Genomic DNA, 21,381 nt, shown 5'->3' on the forward strand with positions numbered 1-21,381 from the left:
CTCAGGTGTCTCCATACATGTCCATGTGTGAAAATGACCGTGCGTGCACACACACTGACACACACTTTGACATTCAGGCAGTGTCTTGCTGCATTTCTGGGCAGACTTATTTGCCTTCCTGTCTTTTCTGCAACAAGCCCACCTCCCAAAGCCAGGGGACAGCCTCCTGTACAGAAGAATCGGTGAGACTTGCTTAAGAGGAACAGCTCTGCAGGGCTTATGGGAGGTTCTTGAGCCCAGTTCCCAAAGGAGAACTGCTAGGCAAAGTGGTTAATGAACTTGATAAACTGGCCCTGGTATGGTATCCACAGGAGTCCCTGGGTGGTGCAGACATTAACTCTCTTGGCTGCTAACTGATAGGCTGGAGATTCGAGTCCACTGAGAGGCACTTCAGAAGAAAGGCCTAGTGATCTACGATCAAAATATCAGCCCCGGTGGTGCGACAGTTAAGCGCTCGACTGCTAACTGAAAGGTTGGCAGTTCAAACCCACCTAGTGGCTCTGGGGGAGAGAGACCTGGTGATCTGCTCCCATAAAGATTAAAGCTTAGAAACCCCTATGGGGCATTTCTGCTCTGTCACATGGGGTTGGTATGAGTCAAAATCAACTTGCTAATGCCTAACAACGATAACGGCAAGGACAAGACATCCTTGCTGGAGAAGGAAAGTACTGGAGGGCTGGAAGATGAACAGCTGCCTCCAGCCTGGGTATCCCTCCAGCTCATGCATTTGCTTTTGGAAGTTTCCACTAAGTCCACAAATATATATTCAACATCTGTGCACTGGGCATTTAGGTTGGTGCTAGGGAGACAGTGGATAGGGAATAGTCATTTCCTGTCCTCAGGGAGCTTAATGGAAGAGTGGAGGAAAGAGACAAAAGCCATATTTGAGTGAAATAATCATGATTGTCATTGAGCAGAGCTGGGCCATGTCCCAGGCCTGAGGCTGTGAACTTCACCTGGGTTTCTCAGTATCATAGCCCCATTTTCCGGATGTGGAAATAGGCTCAAGTGACTCAAGGATACACAAGTGTCCCCACTGAGACACAGGATGTCTCTGTTTGCAATGCCTGCTCTCCACTGCATCTGTACAGCTGCAGAGAATACAGCGTGTCATGGAGACACCTTTCAGGAACCAGCACGGGGAAAACATTGGAGGAGGGGAGAGGAGGGTACAGAGAGGAAAGAGAAAAGGGGGTGGCCTGTTCAGAGCCAGCGTCGCTGATGTCATGATACTCCAGGAAGAGAACTTGGAAGCAAATTGCTTCACTTCTCTGAACCTCAGTTTCCTCGTTTATAGCATGAGATAGGATTAGAAAGAAATTAAGAGAAGTTCAAGCATGAGGCACACACCTATGAGGCCTCATAACTAGGGATTGTAGTGGAGGTGACGTACATGGGAGTGTTGGGTTATGAGCTGGGGATCTTGGGTTAGGTCACCCAGGTCATGAAGAAGTACATTAAGTTTTATAAGAAGAAGTTTTATGCTGCAGCTGGGACTATGTTCCTGGGGTGGAGGGCTAAGGAGGAAGATTCTTGTGGCAGGGAGTCCCCAGGGGGCTTTTACTGGAGTCCAGGATGGAGATAGTGGCATTGACTGTGAGGAACAAGAGAGCCAATTATGAGAATCTGTAGAGGACAGCTTGGCTGTCACCAGGATGGGATCATACACAGAGTTATGTAAAAATTATCTCCATGAGGGCAAAACTTTATCTTGCTTACCATGGTATCTGCAGGCACATAGTGAGAACTCATTAATTATAGAATAATATATAAAAGCCAAACCAAACTCACTGCCATCAAGTTGATTCCAACTTATAGCAACCCCCATTGGGTTTCCAAACCTGTAAATCTTTATGGAAGCAGACTGCCTCATCTTTCTTCTGCCGAGCACCTGGTGAGTTCAAACCACTGACCTTTTAGTCAGCCAAATGCCTTAACCACTACATCACCAGAACTCTTTAGAAAAATAAATATGTTATATATATTAATATTTGTAGAATAACAAATACATTGAGTATAAGTGAAGAAGCAAAGGTATAAAAATGATAGCAACATCTAAAAAATTCTCTGAAAATTAAAAAAGACAGAGGTATTGCTAGCCAGGGAGAACACACTAATTCATGCCTAAGGTGTTACCCGGAAGTAAAGGAGGGGCACAGGATAACTTCACACCCGAAGAGCTGAAGCCAGGATGAAGGTGGCAGCAGGTCCACCTTATGACTCACAGGCCTGTAGATTCTCACACACCACCTGGCTATTGTACATGAAGTTTGTTCCATGAGTCAAAGTCAGCTCAACAACATAGCTCTTATGCTGTCATTCAGTACATGCAGCAACCCCATTTTACTGCTAGTGAAAATGAGGCTTGGGTAGAATGGCTGCCCTGGAGCCAGACAGGCCTGAGTTGTACTACCACTTACAAGCTGGGTACCCTTTCTAAGACTCTGGTCTATAAAATGGGATTATGGTAATAACTGGGTCATAGGATTGTCATAAGGCTTGCATGAGAAAGTATATAGCAAGTGCTTAACACATGCCTGGCATGTAGAAAGTGCTTCTTAAATGTTTGCTGTTATTCCAGATTATTTTTATGTGACTGCCCAAAGTCACATGGACAATCAAAATTAGTAAGTGGTCAAGCGGAGACTCAGACCCAGGTCTGACTCCATGCCTTTTCCACAATAGCTGGCTACCACTCTGAAGAGCCAGGTCTCTCTTCCCAGCTCTACCCAGGAGCCATCTACTGGGCCTTCCCGTGCTAGGATTGGAGGGAGGTGGCTTGTAGAGAGGCAGGCTGGTTCACCATGTCCCTTTCCCATTTCCTTGCAGATACAATGAAGTGAAGAAGAAAATGGATCCTGGCTTCCCCAAGCTCATCGCAGACGCCTGGAACGCCATCCCCGATAACCTGGATGCTGTTGTGGACCTGCAGGGTGGGGGTGAGTTGCCCAGGGCCTTCTCTGCTTTCTAGGGCTCCCCTCCTCCAGCCAGGGCCTGGCTCCTCACAGGCACACACTCCCTCATTGTGTGTGGAAGGCCTGTGGCAGCCCCAGAAAAACAAGCCAGCCCCTTCAGCCCAGTGCTGGGCAGGCATCCAGCCCCTGACCTCTGCTCCTCAGCCCAGCTCCAGGCAGTAAAACCCAGAAAGGCCCCTCACAGCTGCTGGGCCTAGAGCCAGGGAGGGGGAAGGCAGGAGGAGGCCTGCAGGGGTGAGGAACATGGCCCCATGCCCTGGATTCATTCTGGTGTTTAACCCAGGCCCTTTGGGATTCCACAGGAGGCCCGTGACTGCCTCCCATTAGCAGAGGATGTCCACATTTGAGACAGGACAAACTTTGTCATGCTTTGTTGCTGCTGTGGCAAAGATCCCCCTTGCAACTCATTTGTTCCTGGTCTCTCGTTGAATAAAACACAGCCAGTAAAAGTGAGGGATAGAATTTGGGATTTTAGGACCATATTCCCTAGAAGACTTTTCTGGGTTCTTGAGGAGTCTGGAAATGAGTCTGGTTTGGCTTTTTAGAGGAGAAATCAATGTTTTTTTTTTTTTTTTTTTTAACCCTATGCTAAGGACAACATACATAGCCTTGACCCTAGTAGCTAAAAGTTTTACAGTGCTCAAAAAAGCTCAGTACACAATCTAGGGCTGGGTTGAGAACCATCTTCAAGAATAACCTTCTATTGTGCACCTACTATGTGCCCCATTTTAAAAGAAGTAAATAAGATTAGGTATACCAGGACTCATAAATTCCAGCTCTGGTGATGTAGAGGTTAAGGCATTTGGCTGCTAACTGAAAGGTCAATGGTTCAAACCCACCAGCTGCTCCATGGAAGAAAGATGAAGCAATCTGCTTCCATGAAGACTTGCAGCCTTGGAAATCCAGTGGGTGTCACTATGAGCTGGAATTGACTCAATGGCAGTGAGTTTGGTTTTGAGTTATAGAGGCCAGAAGGAACTCTAGTGGTGCTATGGTTAAAGCATTGGGCTACTAACCAAAAGGTCAGCAGTTTGAACCCACCAGCTGCTTCAGGGCAGAAAGATGTGGCAGTCTGCTTCTGTACAGATTTGCAGCCTTGCAAACCCTATGGGGCAGGTCTCCTCTCTCCTATTAGGTTACTATGAGTTGGACTCAACAAACTCGATGGTTTGTTTATTTTGTTTATAGAGGCCAGGCAGGTATCAAAATGAGTGAAGCAGGCAAGGGCAGACAATAGGGAATGGTGGGGTCTGTGGTTAATCAGAGCACATCTACAGGGGACAGTTGCTTTTCAGCTTCTTCTGATTGGTGCCCTGCAAGAATGTGAACCCAGCATTGTGACATGGTCTTGTTGTTTCAAGGAGAAGCCAGAATTCTATATTTTCACAAGAAATTTGCAGATATTTATGTTAGCTACTTCCTCAGAATTAAAATAAAATAACAACAACAACAAATGATAAACCAGATAAAGGAGCCCTGATGGCACAGTGGTTAAGTGCTTGGCTGGTAACCGAAAGGTTGGAGTTTACACCCACCAGCTGTGCCACAGGAGAAAGATGAACCAGTCTGCTTTTATGGGGTAGTTCAACTCTATCCTATTGGGTTGCAATGAGTTGGAATTGACTCAGTGGCAATGGGTAAGCCACATAAAACACTCATCTGTTGACCTGCTAGTATGTGAAGCCTACTGGTTTGCCACCTCTAATCATATAAAGTGCTTGTGCTAAGTGGGGTGCTGTTACTATTATTAACAGCATGTATTATCTTCTTTGGAAACCCAAGGAGGGGTCGCTATGAGTCAGGACCGACTCAACGGCAAATAACAACAACAACATTATCTTCTTAATCCCTACCACAAGCCCTGGAGGTTGATATCTTTATCACATCTTAGAGAACAAGAAACAGGAACTTAAAAGGCTTATTTCGCCGGCTGTTGCCCCTCCCCCAACCCCAGAGGAGGTCTTTTCTTGTTTGAAAGCTTCTTCCTTATGCAGACATTCAGAGCTGCTGGGAGGCTTAGGTGCTTGAGAATACCTGAGGATGGGTGGTCACCCAGTCCTCTCCTTTCTCTGTCTTAGGTCACAGCTACTTCTTCAAGGGAGCATATTACCTGAAGCTGGAGAACCAAAGTCTGAAGAGTGTCAAGTTTGGAAGCATCAAATCCGACTGGCTAGGCTGCTGAGCTGGCCCTGGCTCCTGCAGGCCCTCCCCACTCCATCACCTTCCATACGTCGGGCCCTGAGCACCAGGGAAGGACCCGGATGGGCCTGGCAGCCTCAACCACAGCCCTGTAGTTAACCAGCAGTCTCACCTCCACCTGGTAATTTAAGATTCTGGAGAGTGGCCCCACCCTGGGCCTAAAGAAAGGTGCTGACCATACCCATTCCAGATGCTCCTTCTCCCTCCAGTCCCACCAGCCCTAAAGAGCCACCTCCAAAGAGATGCTTTGATATTCTCAATGCAGCCCTGCCTAGGGCTGTCCTGGTGCTGCCCCCACTTCAAGGTCTTTTCCCTTCACAATCTTCTGTGGCTCTCAGAACCCTCAGAGCCAACAGAGACTGTCTCGAGAGGCCACTGGTGGCCTGACAGCATGGTCTGGCATGGGACAGTGGGATAGGGGCATGGCCAGGTGGCCACCCCAGACACCTGGCTTCTTACTGCCGGCTGCCTTAGAACCTTCCAGACATCAGCGCTTTTTATGCACTTTGTTCTTTATTTTGACCATTGTGTGTTTCCACTTTGAAACTGCATTTTCCTGACAGAAGGACTCAGGTTGTCTGCAGTCACTGCACGATGCATCTCTGCCCACGTAGCGATGGTTCCCTTGTTCACTCTATTTAGTGTGTCCCTACCCCATCACTTCCTCCACTGGATGGAGGGAAACCAAGCCATGGCTCCCTGCTCAGCCCTCCCCTCCTCTTCCTTCAACAGTTCCCCATGGGAAATGTCAACAAATATGTAATAAAGACACCATTTGAGTGGCAGTGTTTGCCAACTGATTTAGCGGAGTCCAGAGAGGGCCACCGCCTTAGCCACAAAAGGAAGCTTAAAAGATCCACATCTCTGCTTCCCTGCAAAGCACAGGGAAGCAGAGATCTCTGCATAAAAGATCCAGAAAACCAAACCCACTGCCGTGGGGTGGATTCCAACTCACAGCAACCCTTATAGGATAGAGTAGATCTGCCTCTTAGGGTTCCCAAGGCTGTAAATCCCCGTGGAAGCAGAGTGCTTCATCTTTCTCCTGTGGAGCAGCTGGCAGATTTGAACCACTGACCTTTCAGTTCACAGCTGAGTGCTCTAACCACTGTGCCACCAGGGCTCCTTCTGAAAAGACCAAATGAAACTAAACACACTGCCATCGAGTCAGATCCAACTCAGCAACCCTTTCTTGGGCTTCTGAGGCAGTATCACTATGGAAGTAGATTGACCAAACTTCCTTCTGAGGAGTGGCTGGTGAGTTTGAACTGCCAGCCTTCTGGTTAGCAGTCAAATGCTTTAGGCACTACGCCACCAGAGCTCCTCCTGAAAAGATCAGAGGTGCAAAAAAAAAAGAAAAAAGGACCCTTGGGGTAGGTAAGTTGGAGCACTTCTCAATCCTATTACTTGAGTTGTGGGGTCCTGCTCAAGATCCCCTTTCTCTCTGAGTGTCAGTTTCTTCATGACTGCTTCTAATGCTACCGCTGCTAACATTGACCAGCAGCAGTCATACCCCATCCCGGTCAGTGAGGAGTCCCTGTGAGGTGCGAATGGTTAATGGGCTTGGTTGATGGAATCCACCCAAAGGTGACTGGGAGGAAAGGCCTGGTGACCGACTTCTGACAACTCAGCCACGACGTCACTACAAGTCAGAGGCAACTCCATGGTGACTTTTTTCCTTCATTAAAAGAGTGCTTACTATATGGCCAGGCACTTTACTGGTATCACTTAATCTAACCTAAAGAGGGAGATATTATTAACTGCGTTTTATCTGAGGGCCAGAGAAAAGGGATTTATTTGCTCAGTGTCCCATAGCTATTAGGTAACAGAGCCCAAGTCAAAGCCAAAGGGTGACCTAGAGGAGGATGTTTAGCCCTCTGCTCATTATCTCCATCAGCAGCATTGCCCATTCCCATTGCCAAAGGCACCTCAAGTGAACACTCAGGGGAGAAATGTGTGTGTGCTTCCTGAACCCAGCTTCAATTAAAGGATAAGCTCTATGATTCTTCCAATCAGACTGCCCACTCTGAATCCCTTGCTACACAGAAATTCTGGAGCTGCTGAACTGAGATTTAAAAGCAAAAGGGTTTTCAAAGGCCCCTTCCAGCTCTGACAGCCTTGCTTCAAGCCTTTCATTGTGAGTAGAAGAGGGTGGGGAGTGGGCAGGACTCAGATGGCCTTGGTGAGCCTGAACTCATCTCCTCCTGTGGCCTGCCCACTGGCTCCTGTCCTTAAGGACCTTGGAGAGACAACCTTCTGTTCTGGTATCAGGCTAAAAAGTTATAATGTCTGCTAGCCCCCAGGCTTATGATGAAGCTTATATTGCAGCTTTAATACACTGTTGTTAAATTTCTCTGTAAGAAGCAACTGCTAACCAAAAGGCTGGTGGTTGAAAACCACCTGGCCATTCTGCTTCCTTAAAGGTTATAGCCAAGAAAAACCCAGTTCTACTCTGTCACAGGGGTCGCTGTGAGTCAGAATTCTACTGAGTCATCAGTAGAACTCAACAACAAATTTCTATTGTTGTTGAGAGAAAATCCAGCTGTTCCACAACATAAAGGTGTGATTTCTCATGGCCTTTCTATGAACACTACACATACATTTTATTTAATCCTCACTGTAACCTTACAGTGGAGCTCTGGTGTAGTGGATAAGGCACTTGACTACTAACTGGAAGATCAGTGGTTCATACCCACCAGCTGCTCCACAGAGAGAAGACGGGCGATCTACTTCTGTAAAGATTTATAGCCTTGGAAACCCAGTGGGGGTCGCTATGAGTCAGAAATGACTTGATGGCAGTGAGTTTTGTTTTGTTTTTTTTTGGGTAACCTTACAGGGTAGGAATAACTCTTGTTCCAGCTCTTAGATAAAGAAACAAGCTCAGAGAAGTTAAGTGACTAGCTTAAGGTCGCACTGTGATCTGGTAGGGTTAGAAAAGTCAGAGATTCTACAGTGGACAAGTCTGGAGGAGAAGCTGCCCCAGAGCCTGGGCTTAGATTCTCAATCTGGCCTCCAACCTGTCTCTGTGAACAGACTTGTTCAGTAAGGATGGGTTTTTCACCATCTCTATCCTCTGACACTCATCCAGGTATAGGGCTTGACCAATTAGTCTCAGGTGCTGGGACAACCCCTGTTTCCCTTCCCACCTCATGACCAGACAGGCCCTTGAACTTCCCCAGGGTGAAATGGAACCACAGTCCAAATGATTTCCCTTTTCTGGGCCAGGTTCCTCATCTGGTGTGGAAGACATCTGTTGTTTCTGCCTTTTTCTGGTGCTAGCTCAGTACCTTTGGAGAACCATCTCTCCACTCAGTCCATGTGTTCCAAGCAAGACAGAGTCAACTTCTGGTGCCAGTTTCTATATTAGTCAAAACTCTTAGCTGTACACCGTAAAAACTCAAACTGGTTTAAGCAAAAACAAAACACACTGGAAATGAAACAGCTAAAACACACAAAACCCAGAAGCTCTGGTAGCACAGAGGCTATAACACTTGACTGCTAACCAGAAGGCTGGTGGTTCAAACCCACCAGCCACTCCTCGGAAGGAAGATGAGGCAATCTACTTCCATCGTGATACTGCCTTGGAAACCCAAGGAGGGGTCGCTATGAGTCGGGTGCAACTTGACAGCACATAACAACAACAACAACAACAATGGAACAATTCTGGTGACATAGTGGGTAACACATTTGGTTGCTAAACAGAAGGTCGGTGCTTCAAACTCACCATGTGCTCCACTGAAGGAAGATGAGGCAATATACTTCCGTAAATATTTATAGCCTTGGAAACCAAATGGGGGTCGCTATGAGTCAGAACTAACTCGATGGCAGTGGGTTCAGTTTTTCATTTTTAACGGAACAGTTGGGAAGTAGTGGCTGCACCTGTCCAGATTCTCTGATCTTTAAGTTGCATGAATCCCAATGTCTGGAAGCCGGCTGTTTTTTTTTTTTTTTTTTTGTACCAACCTAGTGGGCAAATCCATCTAAAACTGAGCAGAGTTTTCCCTTGGACCTGATCTACTAGAAAGTGATGCTGGGTTATTTGAAGCCCTTGTCCTGTTGGGCCCATATGTCCAGTTTATAGGGTCTTGCATTTTTTTCTGTGGCAGTAATGGGGAAGTAAAACCTTATAGGGGCTGCAGTCTGAAGCATAGTATGTCCCTGAGTGGTGCAGACAACACTCTTGACTGCTAACTGAAAGGCTGGCAGTTGGACCCACCCAGAGAAACCTGAGAAGAAAGACCTGATATTCTGCTTCCAAACAATTAGCCGTTTGAAACCCTATGGAGCACAGTTCTACTCTAACAGACAGGAGGTCACCATGAGTCCAAGTAGATGCCACGTCAATGGTTTGGTTTTTTAAGAGGCTCTTCATTTGCAGGGGGAACCTCTGTAGAACAAAGGATAAAGATTTAGGTGGCTAAAATCCGAGGAAGAGCAAAGGCCCTGGCCTTTGGCCCACTTTCTCTGCTTCTCTGGAACTTTTACCCACCCTCAAAGTCTTCTGTCTAAATCAAGGAGAAGGAAGAACAGGTGGAGAGAAGAGACCGCAACAAGAAGTTCTAGGCAATTCCTTCTGACAAGGGATACAGGAATGGCGGTTTCTGGGGGCAATGGGCTATCATTGATATTGGAGAAACAGGTGGCAACTACCATTTGTCCAATGTCTTCCACATGGCCTGCCTGTGTAAACATTATAATTTATGCCTGTGATCCTCTGAATGATCTTGTTTTTACAGAACAACCAACTAAGGCTCATAGCGATGGTGATTTGGCCGCAGGGCAAATAAATTGCCCAGTCTTCCTTCCTAGGAGTGGCTAGTGGATTTGAACAGCCAGCCTTCTGGTTGGCAAATACCTTAGGCACTATGCCACCAGAGTTGCCATAAAATATATTGTTGTTGTTATGTGCCATCAAGTCAGACCTGACTTATAGCGACCCCTCCTTGGGTTTCCGAGACCCTATCACTACGGAAGTAGGTCGCCTCATCTTCCTTCCGAGGAGTGGCTGGTGGGTTTGAACCACCAGACTTCTGATTAGCAGTCAAGTGCCTTAGGCACTACGCTATCAGAGCTCCCATAAAATATATTGGCAATCTATAAAGCAGAGAACTCTGCCTCAATTGTCTCCAATGGGGCAGTGGGAATACCGAGTTATCCTTACAGTCATTGCACTGAAGGAAAAACACCCATCTCCAAGGCGAAAAACTGTATTAGCAAGAAGGAAGAACCAGATTACGAAAAGATTGGGGCTAACACTCAGGGGGTGGGGTTAGAAGCTGGGGTGGAGTCAGCGCCCAGGGGGCGAGGCCAGACCAGCCGGGCGTCTAGGTAACTCTGGCGCCTGCGCATAGGCCCTGGAGCGGAGCCTTAGGCTGGGACTCTTGTGCGCTGGGACTCTCGTGGGACTCCTACTCGTTCGGGTTCCCAGTTAGTGCTTCACTGCAGCGCTCGCTCCCGCGCTCCGTGCCCATCCTTTGGTGGGGTCTGACGCCCAGCTCAGCCATGAACAGGTGCGCCGAGGCGGCAGCAGTGGCGGCCACCGTGCCAGGCGCGGGAGTCGGAGATGCCGGGCTGCGGCCGCCCATGGTGCCTCGCCAGGCGTCCTTCTTCCCGCCGCCCGTGCCCAACCCCTTCGTGCAACAGACGCAGATCGGCGCGGCAAGCCGGCTTCAGGTGGAAGGGTTGGGGCTGAGTGGGGTGGCCAATGGGGTGTGGAGTTGATAAGCTAGGTGGTCTGAGGGTAGTGTGAGGCCGAGAGGGGAGGTGGTCCTCAGGGGGCGTGGTCAGAGAGGGGAGATGGACACCAGGGGGCGTGGTCAGAGAGGAGAGGTGGTCTTCGGAGGGCGTGGTCAGAGAAGGGAAGTGGTCCTCGGGGGGCGTGGTCAGAGAGGGGAGGTGGTCTGAGCGGCGCGAGGGCCTAATAGGGGTTTATGAAGGGGACGTGGTTAGACCGAGGAGGCGGTTCTGGGAGAAGACTTGGTCTGAGGGGGGCGTGGACGGCTTAAGGTGGAAGTGGAGGATGTGTGTATGGGAACTAAAGTCGTCTGAGGGAGAAGGGGATGTAGGTCTGAGAAGAGGGCTTCTGAGGGGGCCACGGGTTTGAAAGCGGCAGAGATGGATCTGAGAATTGAGGACACTTGGGGCATGGTCTGAGGGGGAGTGTGAGAAGAGAAGATGCAGAGATGTGGGTATGGGAGGGTGGCATGAGCCTGCCAGTGGCTGAGGAGATTTCCATGTCTGTGAAGGGGGAATTAATCTATGAGAGGAACTTGAACTTGAGTTTGAGAGACTGTAGGCGTAGACCTACCACAAGCGAGTAGGTTTGGGGAAGTCTTCTTTGCCTTAGGGAAGGAATGGAGTCAGTCTGGGGTGGGAAAAGTGAGAGAGAAGGAGAGAGCCTAGGGCTGGAGTTAGGACAACAGGTAAGGCAGGGACAATGTAGCTGAGCAGGGGCATGGAGAGTAGGAAATCAGAATCAAAGAAAAGGGATAACTGTGAGTCAGCTTAAAGTGTTCAAGAGTTGTCAGTCTTAAATCAGTCTCCAGTGAAGCACTTCTAGATTCCAGGATCTACCTGGATCTACCACGCAGACTTTCCTCCACTGTTAAAAATGGCTACATACGTAAGTGGAGTTTCCTTTCCTTTCTTATTTCTTGCGAAGGGCAGCTATTACCATTAGCAATTACTCTTATGCTTTGGACTTCCTCTGTGGTGAAATTAGTGATTAGAGAACAAGATAGGCTATGCAAGCCACATTTGTCCTGTGGGTTTTGCTTGGGGAAAAAAAAAATGGTTCTGATGTTTTCCTGTCCATCTCACACATTTCTTTACTTGGAAATGAAGTGGTGTAAATTTTGCACAGCATGCTTGAATGCTCTGAGACCCTTGTTCACTACAGTGGGGTCTGGTGGAGTACTGGACTAAATAGCTGTAATATATACCACAGGGAGGTGGTGAGTAGAGTAATGGTGGGTGAGTGGCTAGAGGAAGGGGAAGAGGGTGAGAGAGGAAGAAGATAAGGAATGAGGTAATACCTCTTTTAAGAAACCCAAAGTTTACAATGTTGATCTTCATGTCTTTAAATAGATAAATGTTCCCCTTGGGTCTTAAAACTTTTGAAGCTTTTCTAAACATATCGGCCAGTCAAGATTAAATTTCATCTTAGTTAGCCAAATCAGTCATACTTAAATGAAAATATGTCCATCTACTTGGCTTCATATTATAGAGGGAGGATCAAAATAGCAAGTTTATAAATATATTGGACACAGAGTGAATTATTAAGATTTTTATAGCATGGCCTGTTATTGTTTAGAGAATACTTCCAAATAACTGTATGAGAGCTATAGTATAATGGAATGATCACTAGTTTTAGTCATAAGGCCTAGTCAGACCATTTACTAGTTTTATGACTTAACCTTAGCCAAGTCACTTGACCTCTCTGAGCTTCACTTTCCTCATCTATTAAATTAGAATAATTATAATTCAAGGGAGGGTTATAATGAAATGAAGTATTGTGCAAAAGGGTTTGCTATTGCTTGCTGGTCTTAATATTAATAGTTATTTTGTCCTACTTGTTGCTTACAAATTACATACTGTACTTAAAATTTACTACTTGGATTGAATGGGATAGCACACGGTCTGACTAGTAAAAAATAAAAAGAATACATGTAGACCAAAGAGGTTTCAGCAGCTTGAATGGTTTGGGTAAAGATGAATATACTTTCATTTTAACTATATGAACTATATGAAATTTCATTTAACTATATGATTAATCCAGACTAAATTTAATCTTGAATGATAATCAATGACTTGGTTAAGGACTGTTGTGAGATACTTCTGTATCTCATTATAGGGCTTAGTTCTCTCCTATCTTCTTCCCCTTTTTTCAGCTGTTTAAGTCTGTTCTCTAGTAGCATGACAAACATCGCCTAGCATTCATTTCCTCAACAGATTATGGAACTGAAATGAGTGGTTGTAATTGTAGACTCATTTATACTAAAAATATTTGTTGGATATCTACTATGTGTGAGGCTGTAACAGTGAATATAAGGAAAAAGGGGCCCTGCTCATCTAACGTAGTGGAACTGCTGTTCATCACATTGGAGACAGAGTTAGATTCCCATGAAATTAAAGGGCCTTGGTAAATACCTCAGGCTTTCCATTGAAACCTCACTAAAGTGATACCTTAGGAGAAAAGCTTTGTCCTAGAACTTAGGCTTCAGCCTAAGAGTAAGGAAACAGACTTTCCCTAACAAAGTGTAAAACCAAGCCTCCACAAGCTGAGGATAATCAGGCAGTATTTTATCTAGCTGCATAAAGTTGCCATGAGTTAGAGTCAACACTGGCAACTAAATAACAACAAAAGACAAAAATCAACAGTTTTCATAGGAAGATAACAGAATCTAGAATATTTGCAATTTATCATTCAAAATGGCCAATGTATAATAGACATGTTAAAAAAAAAGAAAAAGAAAAAGAAAATGTGACCTATGGTCAAGAGAAAAAACAGTCAATAATAACAGAGCCTGAAAAGACTCAGATGTTGAAATTTGCAGATAAGGACTTGAAAGCGCAACCACTGCCATTGATGCAGATCCAACTCATAGCGACTCTTCCTTGGGTTTCCGAGGCACTATCACTATGGAAGTAGATTGCCCAACCTTCAGTAGCTATTATAAATATATTGAAGGACTTAAAAGAAAGGTGTAAAAATGAGTGAATAATTCAGGTGATTTTAGCAAAGAAATGGAAACTATAAAGAAGAACCAAATGGAAATTCTAAAATTGAAAACTATTACTTATGAAATGAACAGTTCACTGGATGGGTTTATTTGCAAGTTGGAGGAGGCGAAAGAAAAGATCAGTGAACCTGAGAATAGATCATCAGAAATTATACATTCTAAAAAGCAGAATGAAATTGAGATGGAAAATCAGTGAAAATGGAAGAGTAAGGGCTTCTGAAAATCATCTCCATTAACATAATGAGAACACTAGCAAAAAAATTATAGAAATCAACTTTGTCAGAACTCTGAAAATTAATCAGAAGCTTGCAGCAATTCAGGGAACATGTATGCAAGAAAAAGATCTGAACTTTGGTAAAACAGTGAGTTTTGTGGCATTTTAATGTGACCTGTTCTCATTCTCCCAAACCCAGCTCTGCAATAGCCTTGGAAACCAACAGTCTACAATCCCAGGGAACAACACCTACTAGTGGGTGCAGAGCAGAGTCGGTGCTCCTTCAACACCTGCTTCCGGAGCATTATCATTGTTTGATTTATCTGGTACTTCCTGGAAGACTTCACTTGCAAGGATGTCTTTATTTGACCTGCCCTGGCGCTCATCCAGTGCAAACAGCTTTTTCTCTGTTGAAAACAATTAGAATTGTTTAACATCACAGCTGCCTGAGACAATGAGTAATTGTTGGAGCCAACCAAAGAAAAGCTAGGGAATAAGATGTCCATAGAGGATTTTGAAAAGCTTCTACTTCTTCCTGGGACTCTAGAAGGCCACACACGTATAGGACTTTGTGTATGCCCAAGGTTATGCACATGGTCAGGAAGGAAGCGAGAGTACCCTAAACTCTCACCTCTGGCTGACCTTGAGGCTGTGTACAAGTAGGAATTAAAGGCTAAGGTAGAGCTTTGAATTTCTGCTTGTCCAAGTGTTGAAGGTATGTCTCAACATACAACAAAAACCTTGGCAAACACTAGGTGAATTATTGGTTTCAGGTACTTAAGGAAATCTCATCCAAATCATCAGCTGACTACTGAGCTAACCAATCAGAGACTTCAGTGGTAACACATAACAAAGAATACAGACTTGTTACAAAATTACTTCTAGCAACACATAAACAGGATTACACCATGACGACATGGAATTTATTCCAGAATGCAACATGAATTCAACATAGGAAAATCAATCAATGAAATATGCCTTTATTTTCTTAGGATAAAAGACAAAAACACATGATTATTTCAATAGATGCTCCAGAATGACTTTACAGTTCTTCATAATAAAGTCATTCAATGAAAGGAATTTCCTTAACTTGATAAGAGTTGAAAAACTCACAGCTAACATCATACTTAATGGTTAAAGACCAAGTGCTTTCTCCTGCTAACATCAAGAACAAGAAAAGGATTTCCATTCTCAACACTTATATTGAACATTATAGTGGACATTAAGGCAAGAAAAATAAATAAGTGGCATCCAAGTTAGAAAAGAAGAAATAAAGTTATCTCTATTTGCAGATGACTTGATCTTTTATACAGAAATTCCTAAGGGACTCACAAAAATGCTATTTGAGCTAATAAACAAGTTTACCAAAGCTGCAGGAAACAAAGTCAATATACATTGTTAATTGTATTTTTATGCACTTGTAATGAACAATATGAAAATAAAACCAAGAAAGCAGTTCAATTTACATTAGCATAAGAAAGAATAAAATATTTAGGAATAAATTTAACAAAGGTACAAGACTTGTGCCCTGAAATCTACAAAATATCATTGAAAGAAATTAGAAAAGACCTAAATAAACAGGAAGAAATCCCATGTTCATGGATTAAAACCAGAAACCAAACTCACTGCCATTGAGTCATTTCCAACTCATAGAGACCCCTCCTTGGGTTTCTGAGGAGGTATCTCTATGGAAGTAGATTGCCCAGTCTTCCTTCTGAGTAGTGGCTGGTGGGATTGAACTGCCAGCCTTCTGGTTAGCAGTCAAATGCCTTAGGTACTATGGCACCAGAGATCCCATGTTTATGGATTAGAAGAATTAATATTGTTAAGATGACGGTAGTCCCCAAATGGATCTACAGATTTGTTGATATCCCTATTAAAATATATTCCCTTAATGAATCTACACATTCATCGAAATCCCTATAAAATACTAGCTGATTTTGTTTTTGCAGAAATTGACAGCTGACTCTAAACTTTATATGGATAGCAAGGGACCTAGAATTGCAAAAACAAACTGGTAAAAGAAGAACAAAGTTGGAAGACTCCCTCTTCTGAATTTCAAAACTTAATATAAAACTACAGTAATCAAGACTGTGTGATACAGGTATAAGGTACTGGTGTATCTGTGTTTATCAATGGAATAGAATTGGGAGTCAATAAGTAAACCCATCTATGACCAGTTGATTTTTGACAAGTGTGCTAAAACAATGGGAGAAAGAATAGTCTTTTCAACAAATGGTACTGGAACAACTGGATAGACATTTGCAGAAGAATGAAGAAGTTGGATCCTTACCTGAGACCATATACAAAAATTGACTCAAAACGGATCAAAGACCTAAATTTAAGAATTAAAACTGTACAACTCTAGAAAAGAAAATAGGTATAAATCTTTGTGCCCTTGAATTAGACAGTTGTTTCCTAGATAGACACAAAAAGCACAAGCAACAAAAGAAAATAGAGATAAATTGAATTTCATCAAAAGTGAAAACTTCTGTGCTTCAAAGTCCAATACAAAAAAGTAAATAGACAACCTATAGAATGAGAGAAAATGTTTGTAAGTCATATATCTGACATGAATCTTATGTCAGAAAATATAAAGAACTCTTGGAACTCATCAATAAAAAGATAAATAATTTAAAAATTGGCAAAGGATCTGAATAAACATTTATCAAAAGCAGATTTTGAAATGACCAATAAGCGCATGGATGGATGCTCAACACAATTAATCAATACCCACTACCACCAAGTCGATTCCAACTCATAGCAACCCTATAGGACAGAGTAGAACTTCCCTATATGGTTTCCTAGGCTGCAGATCTTTATGGAAGCAGACTGCCTCATCTTTCGCCTGTGGAGCAGCTGGTGGGTTGAAACCACCGACCTTTTGGTTAGCAGCAGAATGCTTTAACTACTACACCATGACAACTCCTTCATTATTCAGTACTCAAAAACCAGTAGGGAAATGCAAATCAAAATCACAGTGAGATAACACTTCACACCCTAAATGCTTAAGAGAACACTGAGCTTTTGTTAAGGGTGATAGAAAAATTTGAGAACAGTTACTGGTGATGGTTGAACAACATGAATGTCCCTGTACTGTACAGGTAAAGATTGTAGAAATAACCAATGTTTTATTACCACAATTAAAAAAAAAAAAAGTTAAACATAGAGTTACCACACACACACAAAAAAGAAACCAAATCCATTGCTGTCAGTTGATTCTACATATGTTTGTGTTTGTATGTATACACACACACACACATATCTTCCCTAGCAGTTCCACTCCTTGGTATCTACTCAAGAGAGCTGAAAACATATATCCAGAGAAAAACTCATTTGTTTGTTCAATTGATTTTGACAAAATTGTCAGGACAATTTATTGGGGGAATATCAAATCTTTCAATAAATTATACTGGAACAATTGGATAAATGTATGAATAAAAAGTGAACTTTTATCCCTACTACACATTACATGTAGAAAATGATTTAAGATGGATCATAGGCTGAAATTTTAAAGCTAAAACTATATAGCTTCTAGAAGAAATATAGAATATCTTTATGACCTTGGAGTAGGTGAAGATTGCTTAGAGAAGACATAGAAAATAACAAAATATAAAATAAAAATTGATGTTAGACTTTATCAGAATTAAAATTCTAATCGAAAGATGCCATTAAGAAAATGAAAAGGCAAAACAGAGAATAGGAGAAAACATTTTCAGTACATAAGCTGACAAATGACTTACAAAGTGAATATATAAAGAACTCATATAAATCTATAAGAAAATGACAAGTGACCCAATAAAAATGAGCCTTGAGTAGGCAGTTCACATAAAAAGTAAAAGAATGACATAAGCATAAGAAAATTTTACTTAATATTATTATTCATTAGGGAAATGTGAATTAAAGTCACAATGAGATATTATTTTACACCCACTTGAATGGCTAAAATTAAAAAGACTGACAACATGAAATGTTGGTGAGATGTGGAAGAACAGGAACTCTTACGTATTTTTGGTGGAAATGTCAAATGATACAATCATTTTGAAAAACAATTTGGCAATTTCTTACAAAGTCAAGCAGACAGCAACCCTATGACCCAACAATTTCACTACCAGTGAAATGAAAATGTATGTCCACACAAAAACTTGAACATTAATATTCATAACAGCTAAAATTGATAATAGTCCAAATGTCCACGGGCAGGTGAATGGATAAATTATTGTAATATATTCATATAATGAAATAATAGTCTGCAATTAAAAAGAATAAACTATTGATACATGTGACAACATGGTTGAATCTAAAAATTATGAAGTAAAAGAAGCCAGACATAAAAGAATATATACTATATGATTTCGTTTATATGAATATCTAGAACAATAGTGTCTGCCTAGGCCCCAGGAGGGAGTATTGACTGCCAAGGGGTAAGGGAAAACATTTTGTAGTGATGGAAATCTTGATAACTTGTTTGTGGTGGGTGTGCATTTGCAAAACTCACAATTTATACACTTAAAATTGATGTATTTTATGTAAATTATGTCTCAATAAAGTTGATTTTTTAAAAAAGACTGCCAACACCAAATTTTGAAGATGTAGAGCAACTAACATTCTCATACATTGCCAGGGGAAATTTAAAATGGTAAAACCAGCATGGAAAACTGTTTGACAGCTTCTTATAAATTTAAACTACATCTGTGACTCAGCAATTCTACTTCTACTTATTTACTTAAGAGAAATGCCTAAGGGGTACATGGTGACTCACTGGGATGGTGGATGTGTTCTGTATCTTTATTGGAGTGGTGATTACATGAGTATGCATTTATCAGAACTCGTTGAATTATACCTTTAAGATCCGAACATTTTCTTTTTTAAACAAATTTTATTGTGATTTGGGTGAAGTTTCCAGAGCAAATTCATTTTCCATACAGCAGTTCATACACATTGTGTTTCATGACATTGACTACAATTCCCCACAGTGTAACAGCTCTCTTCCCACTTCCTCTCTGCGGTTACCTCTTCCCTGTGTCCTTCTTTCCTATGAACATTTTCTTGTATGTAATTTTTACTTCAAACATATGCACACGTGAATGATTTGTCAGAGATCAGATAATTAGAATATTTTTTTAGTATTTCTAATAAATTATTTGATGATACTCAGATTTATATTAAGGGCAAATGGAGATAGAAGTAGGCTGGCACAATTTGAGTAGAGTAATTGACTTATAGAAAAAAAAAACAATTTGTTATACATAAGACACTTTATTTCACTTAAAAGGCAATATAAATAAGCCTTAAGAGCAATGGCTTTGTAAGCAAACTGGGTTCAAATCCTGGTTCTGCCACTCACTGTGTGATCTTGTGCAATTTAATTTAATTCCTTCTTTTGCCACTCCTTTCTTGTAAGTAAAACAAATTAAGGTTGAAGAATTTGTTCAAGCACACAATCGAAACAGAGGCTTTCAGACTGAGCCCTCAATAAAGGGTTAAGACAAACCATTCTTGGGCAAACAAAAGAGGGGTTGAAGGAGAAGTGGATGTTCTGGGAAAACATGTGCAAAGAACATCCCAGGAAGAATGTAATGAAAATATGCTCAAAAATTGTGTACCCCAAACTGTTATCAGGAAGTGTTTGTCAAGAAACAGGTTAGCCAATATGAAGAAATTATTCATTTATTTTAATGTCCAGGGTGTTGATCACATTGATTGAACCCTGTGTATGAAAACTTCCCTTTTTTAGAATGGTGGAGCACACTGTACTTTTACTTTGTGGTACTCAACTTGACTTGGTATCTTGGTATTCCTCAATGTAACTCTTTGTTCTTGCTCCTAACAGAGTAGGAAATTTTATTCTTTGACATATTTGGCATCAGAAATAAGATTTCCAAGGTACAGCCCCTTCAAAGACCCCTGAGGTTTCTCAGATTCGGGCTTTGGTACCATTTGAACCATTTGGGCTCTCCATCTCTAAGGACTCTCAGGAGTTGTCTCAAGTTAAATAACCTCTTGAATTCAAGCTCTACTCCTTTGCATTGTAGCTCTTTGAGTTTTATTGGAGGATTTGTTTTTATTCTTCTTCTTGCAAGTAAACTTTTTACTATCTCTCAGAATACAAATGGGAAACACCAGTTCCAAGGGCAAATCAGAACCTCCCTCTAGGATGCCTCCCATTATATGAACAAGCATTTGGTCCTTTACCATGTTCATTCTTGTCTGGCTGACATTTCCTTGTTAAAGATAATTTGGAGAATCAATGGCCACATTGGAGAGCATCTCTCTAAATTGGTCTTTCTGTACAGTAGATTAGAAAACAAATGCTCCCAGATTAAACAACCTCAATGGAATGCCTATTTTGATTGATATTTAGAAACCTTTAAAAGACATCAAAACAGCAAGATTGTAAAAGACACGAACGAACAGACACTTCACTAAAGAAGATATTCAGGCAGCCAACAAACACATGAAGAAATGCTCGTAATCTTTAGCCATTAGAGAGATGCAAATCAAAACAACAATGAGATGTCATTTCATTCCAGTAATAATAAGCAAAGTTCAACCAGACAGAAAACAGCAAAAGCTGACAAGGGTGTGGAGAGATTGGAATTCTCATACACTGCTGGTCGGACTGTAAAATGGTACAGCCACTGTGGAGAACAGCATGGCATTTCCTTAAAAAGTTGGAAATACCATTTGATTGAGCAATACACTAGGGATATATCCTAAAGAGGTGAGATCTGGGATACGAATAGCTACATGCATATTCGTGTTCATCGCAGTACTATTTAAAATAGCAAAGAATTGGAGACAACCTGAATGCCCATCAACAGATGAATGGGTAACCAAAAACTATAGTATATATGCACAATGTAATACTATGCAACATTAAAGAATAATGAAGAATCGGTGAATCACATCATAATGTAGATGTACTTAGAGAATATTATGCTGAGTGAAGTAAGTCAATCACAGAAGGACAAATACTGTATGAGTCTCTTAGTGTAAACAATTAAGGAAAGGTTTACACAGGGAAGGAAATTTTCTTTTTTTCATTACTAAGCATGGGAGGGAAGGGGGAAGAAGAGAAAATGTTGTTGTTGTTAAGTGCCATCGAGTCGTTTCTGACTCATAGAGACCCCATGCACAGCAGAATGAAACACTGCCTGATCCCGCGCCAGCCCCACAATCCCTGCTATACTTGAGCCCATCATTGCAGCCACCGTGTCAATCCATCTCGTTGAAGGCCTCCCCCTCTTTCGTC

General features: G+C 42.4%; 2 protein-coding genes across 2 annotated transcripts in view; both read left to right on the forward strand.

Annotated features, from left to right (window-relative positions):
• Positions 1-5,157, forward strand: part of MMP2 (matrix metallopeptidase 2) — a 35,246-nt gene extending 30,089 nt beyond the window's left edge. The window contains exons 12-13 of the mRNA XM_007947139.2: positions 2,830-2,939; positions 5,054-5,157. Of these exons, the coding sequence (XP_007945330.1) occupies positions 2,830-2,939; positions 5,054-5,157 (214 nt within the window). The remainder of the gene's footprint in view (positions 1-2,829; positions 2,940-5,053) is intronic.
• Positions 5,158-10,673: 5,516 nt separating this feature from the next.
• Positions 10,674-21,381, forward strand: part of LPCAT2 (lysophosphatidylcholine acyltransferase 2) — a 108,681-nt gene continuing 97,973 nt past the window's right edge. Inside the window, exon 1 of the mRNA XM_007947948.1 lies at positions 10,674-10,844. Coding sequence (XP_007946139.1) covers positions 10,674-10,844 — 171 coding nt within the window. The remainder of the gene's footprint in view (positions 10,845-21,381) is intronic.

The sequence above is a fragment of the Orycteropus afer genome, unplaced genomic scaffold, assembly GCF_000298275.1.
Source record: "Orycteropus afer afer isolate SDZICR_OR568_19922 unplaced genomic scaffold, OryAfe1.0 scaffold00009, whole genome shotgun sequence".
NCBI lineage: Eukaryota > Metazoa > Chordata > Mammalia > Tubulidentata > Orycteropodidae > Orycteropus > Orycteropus afer.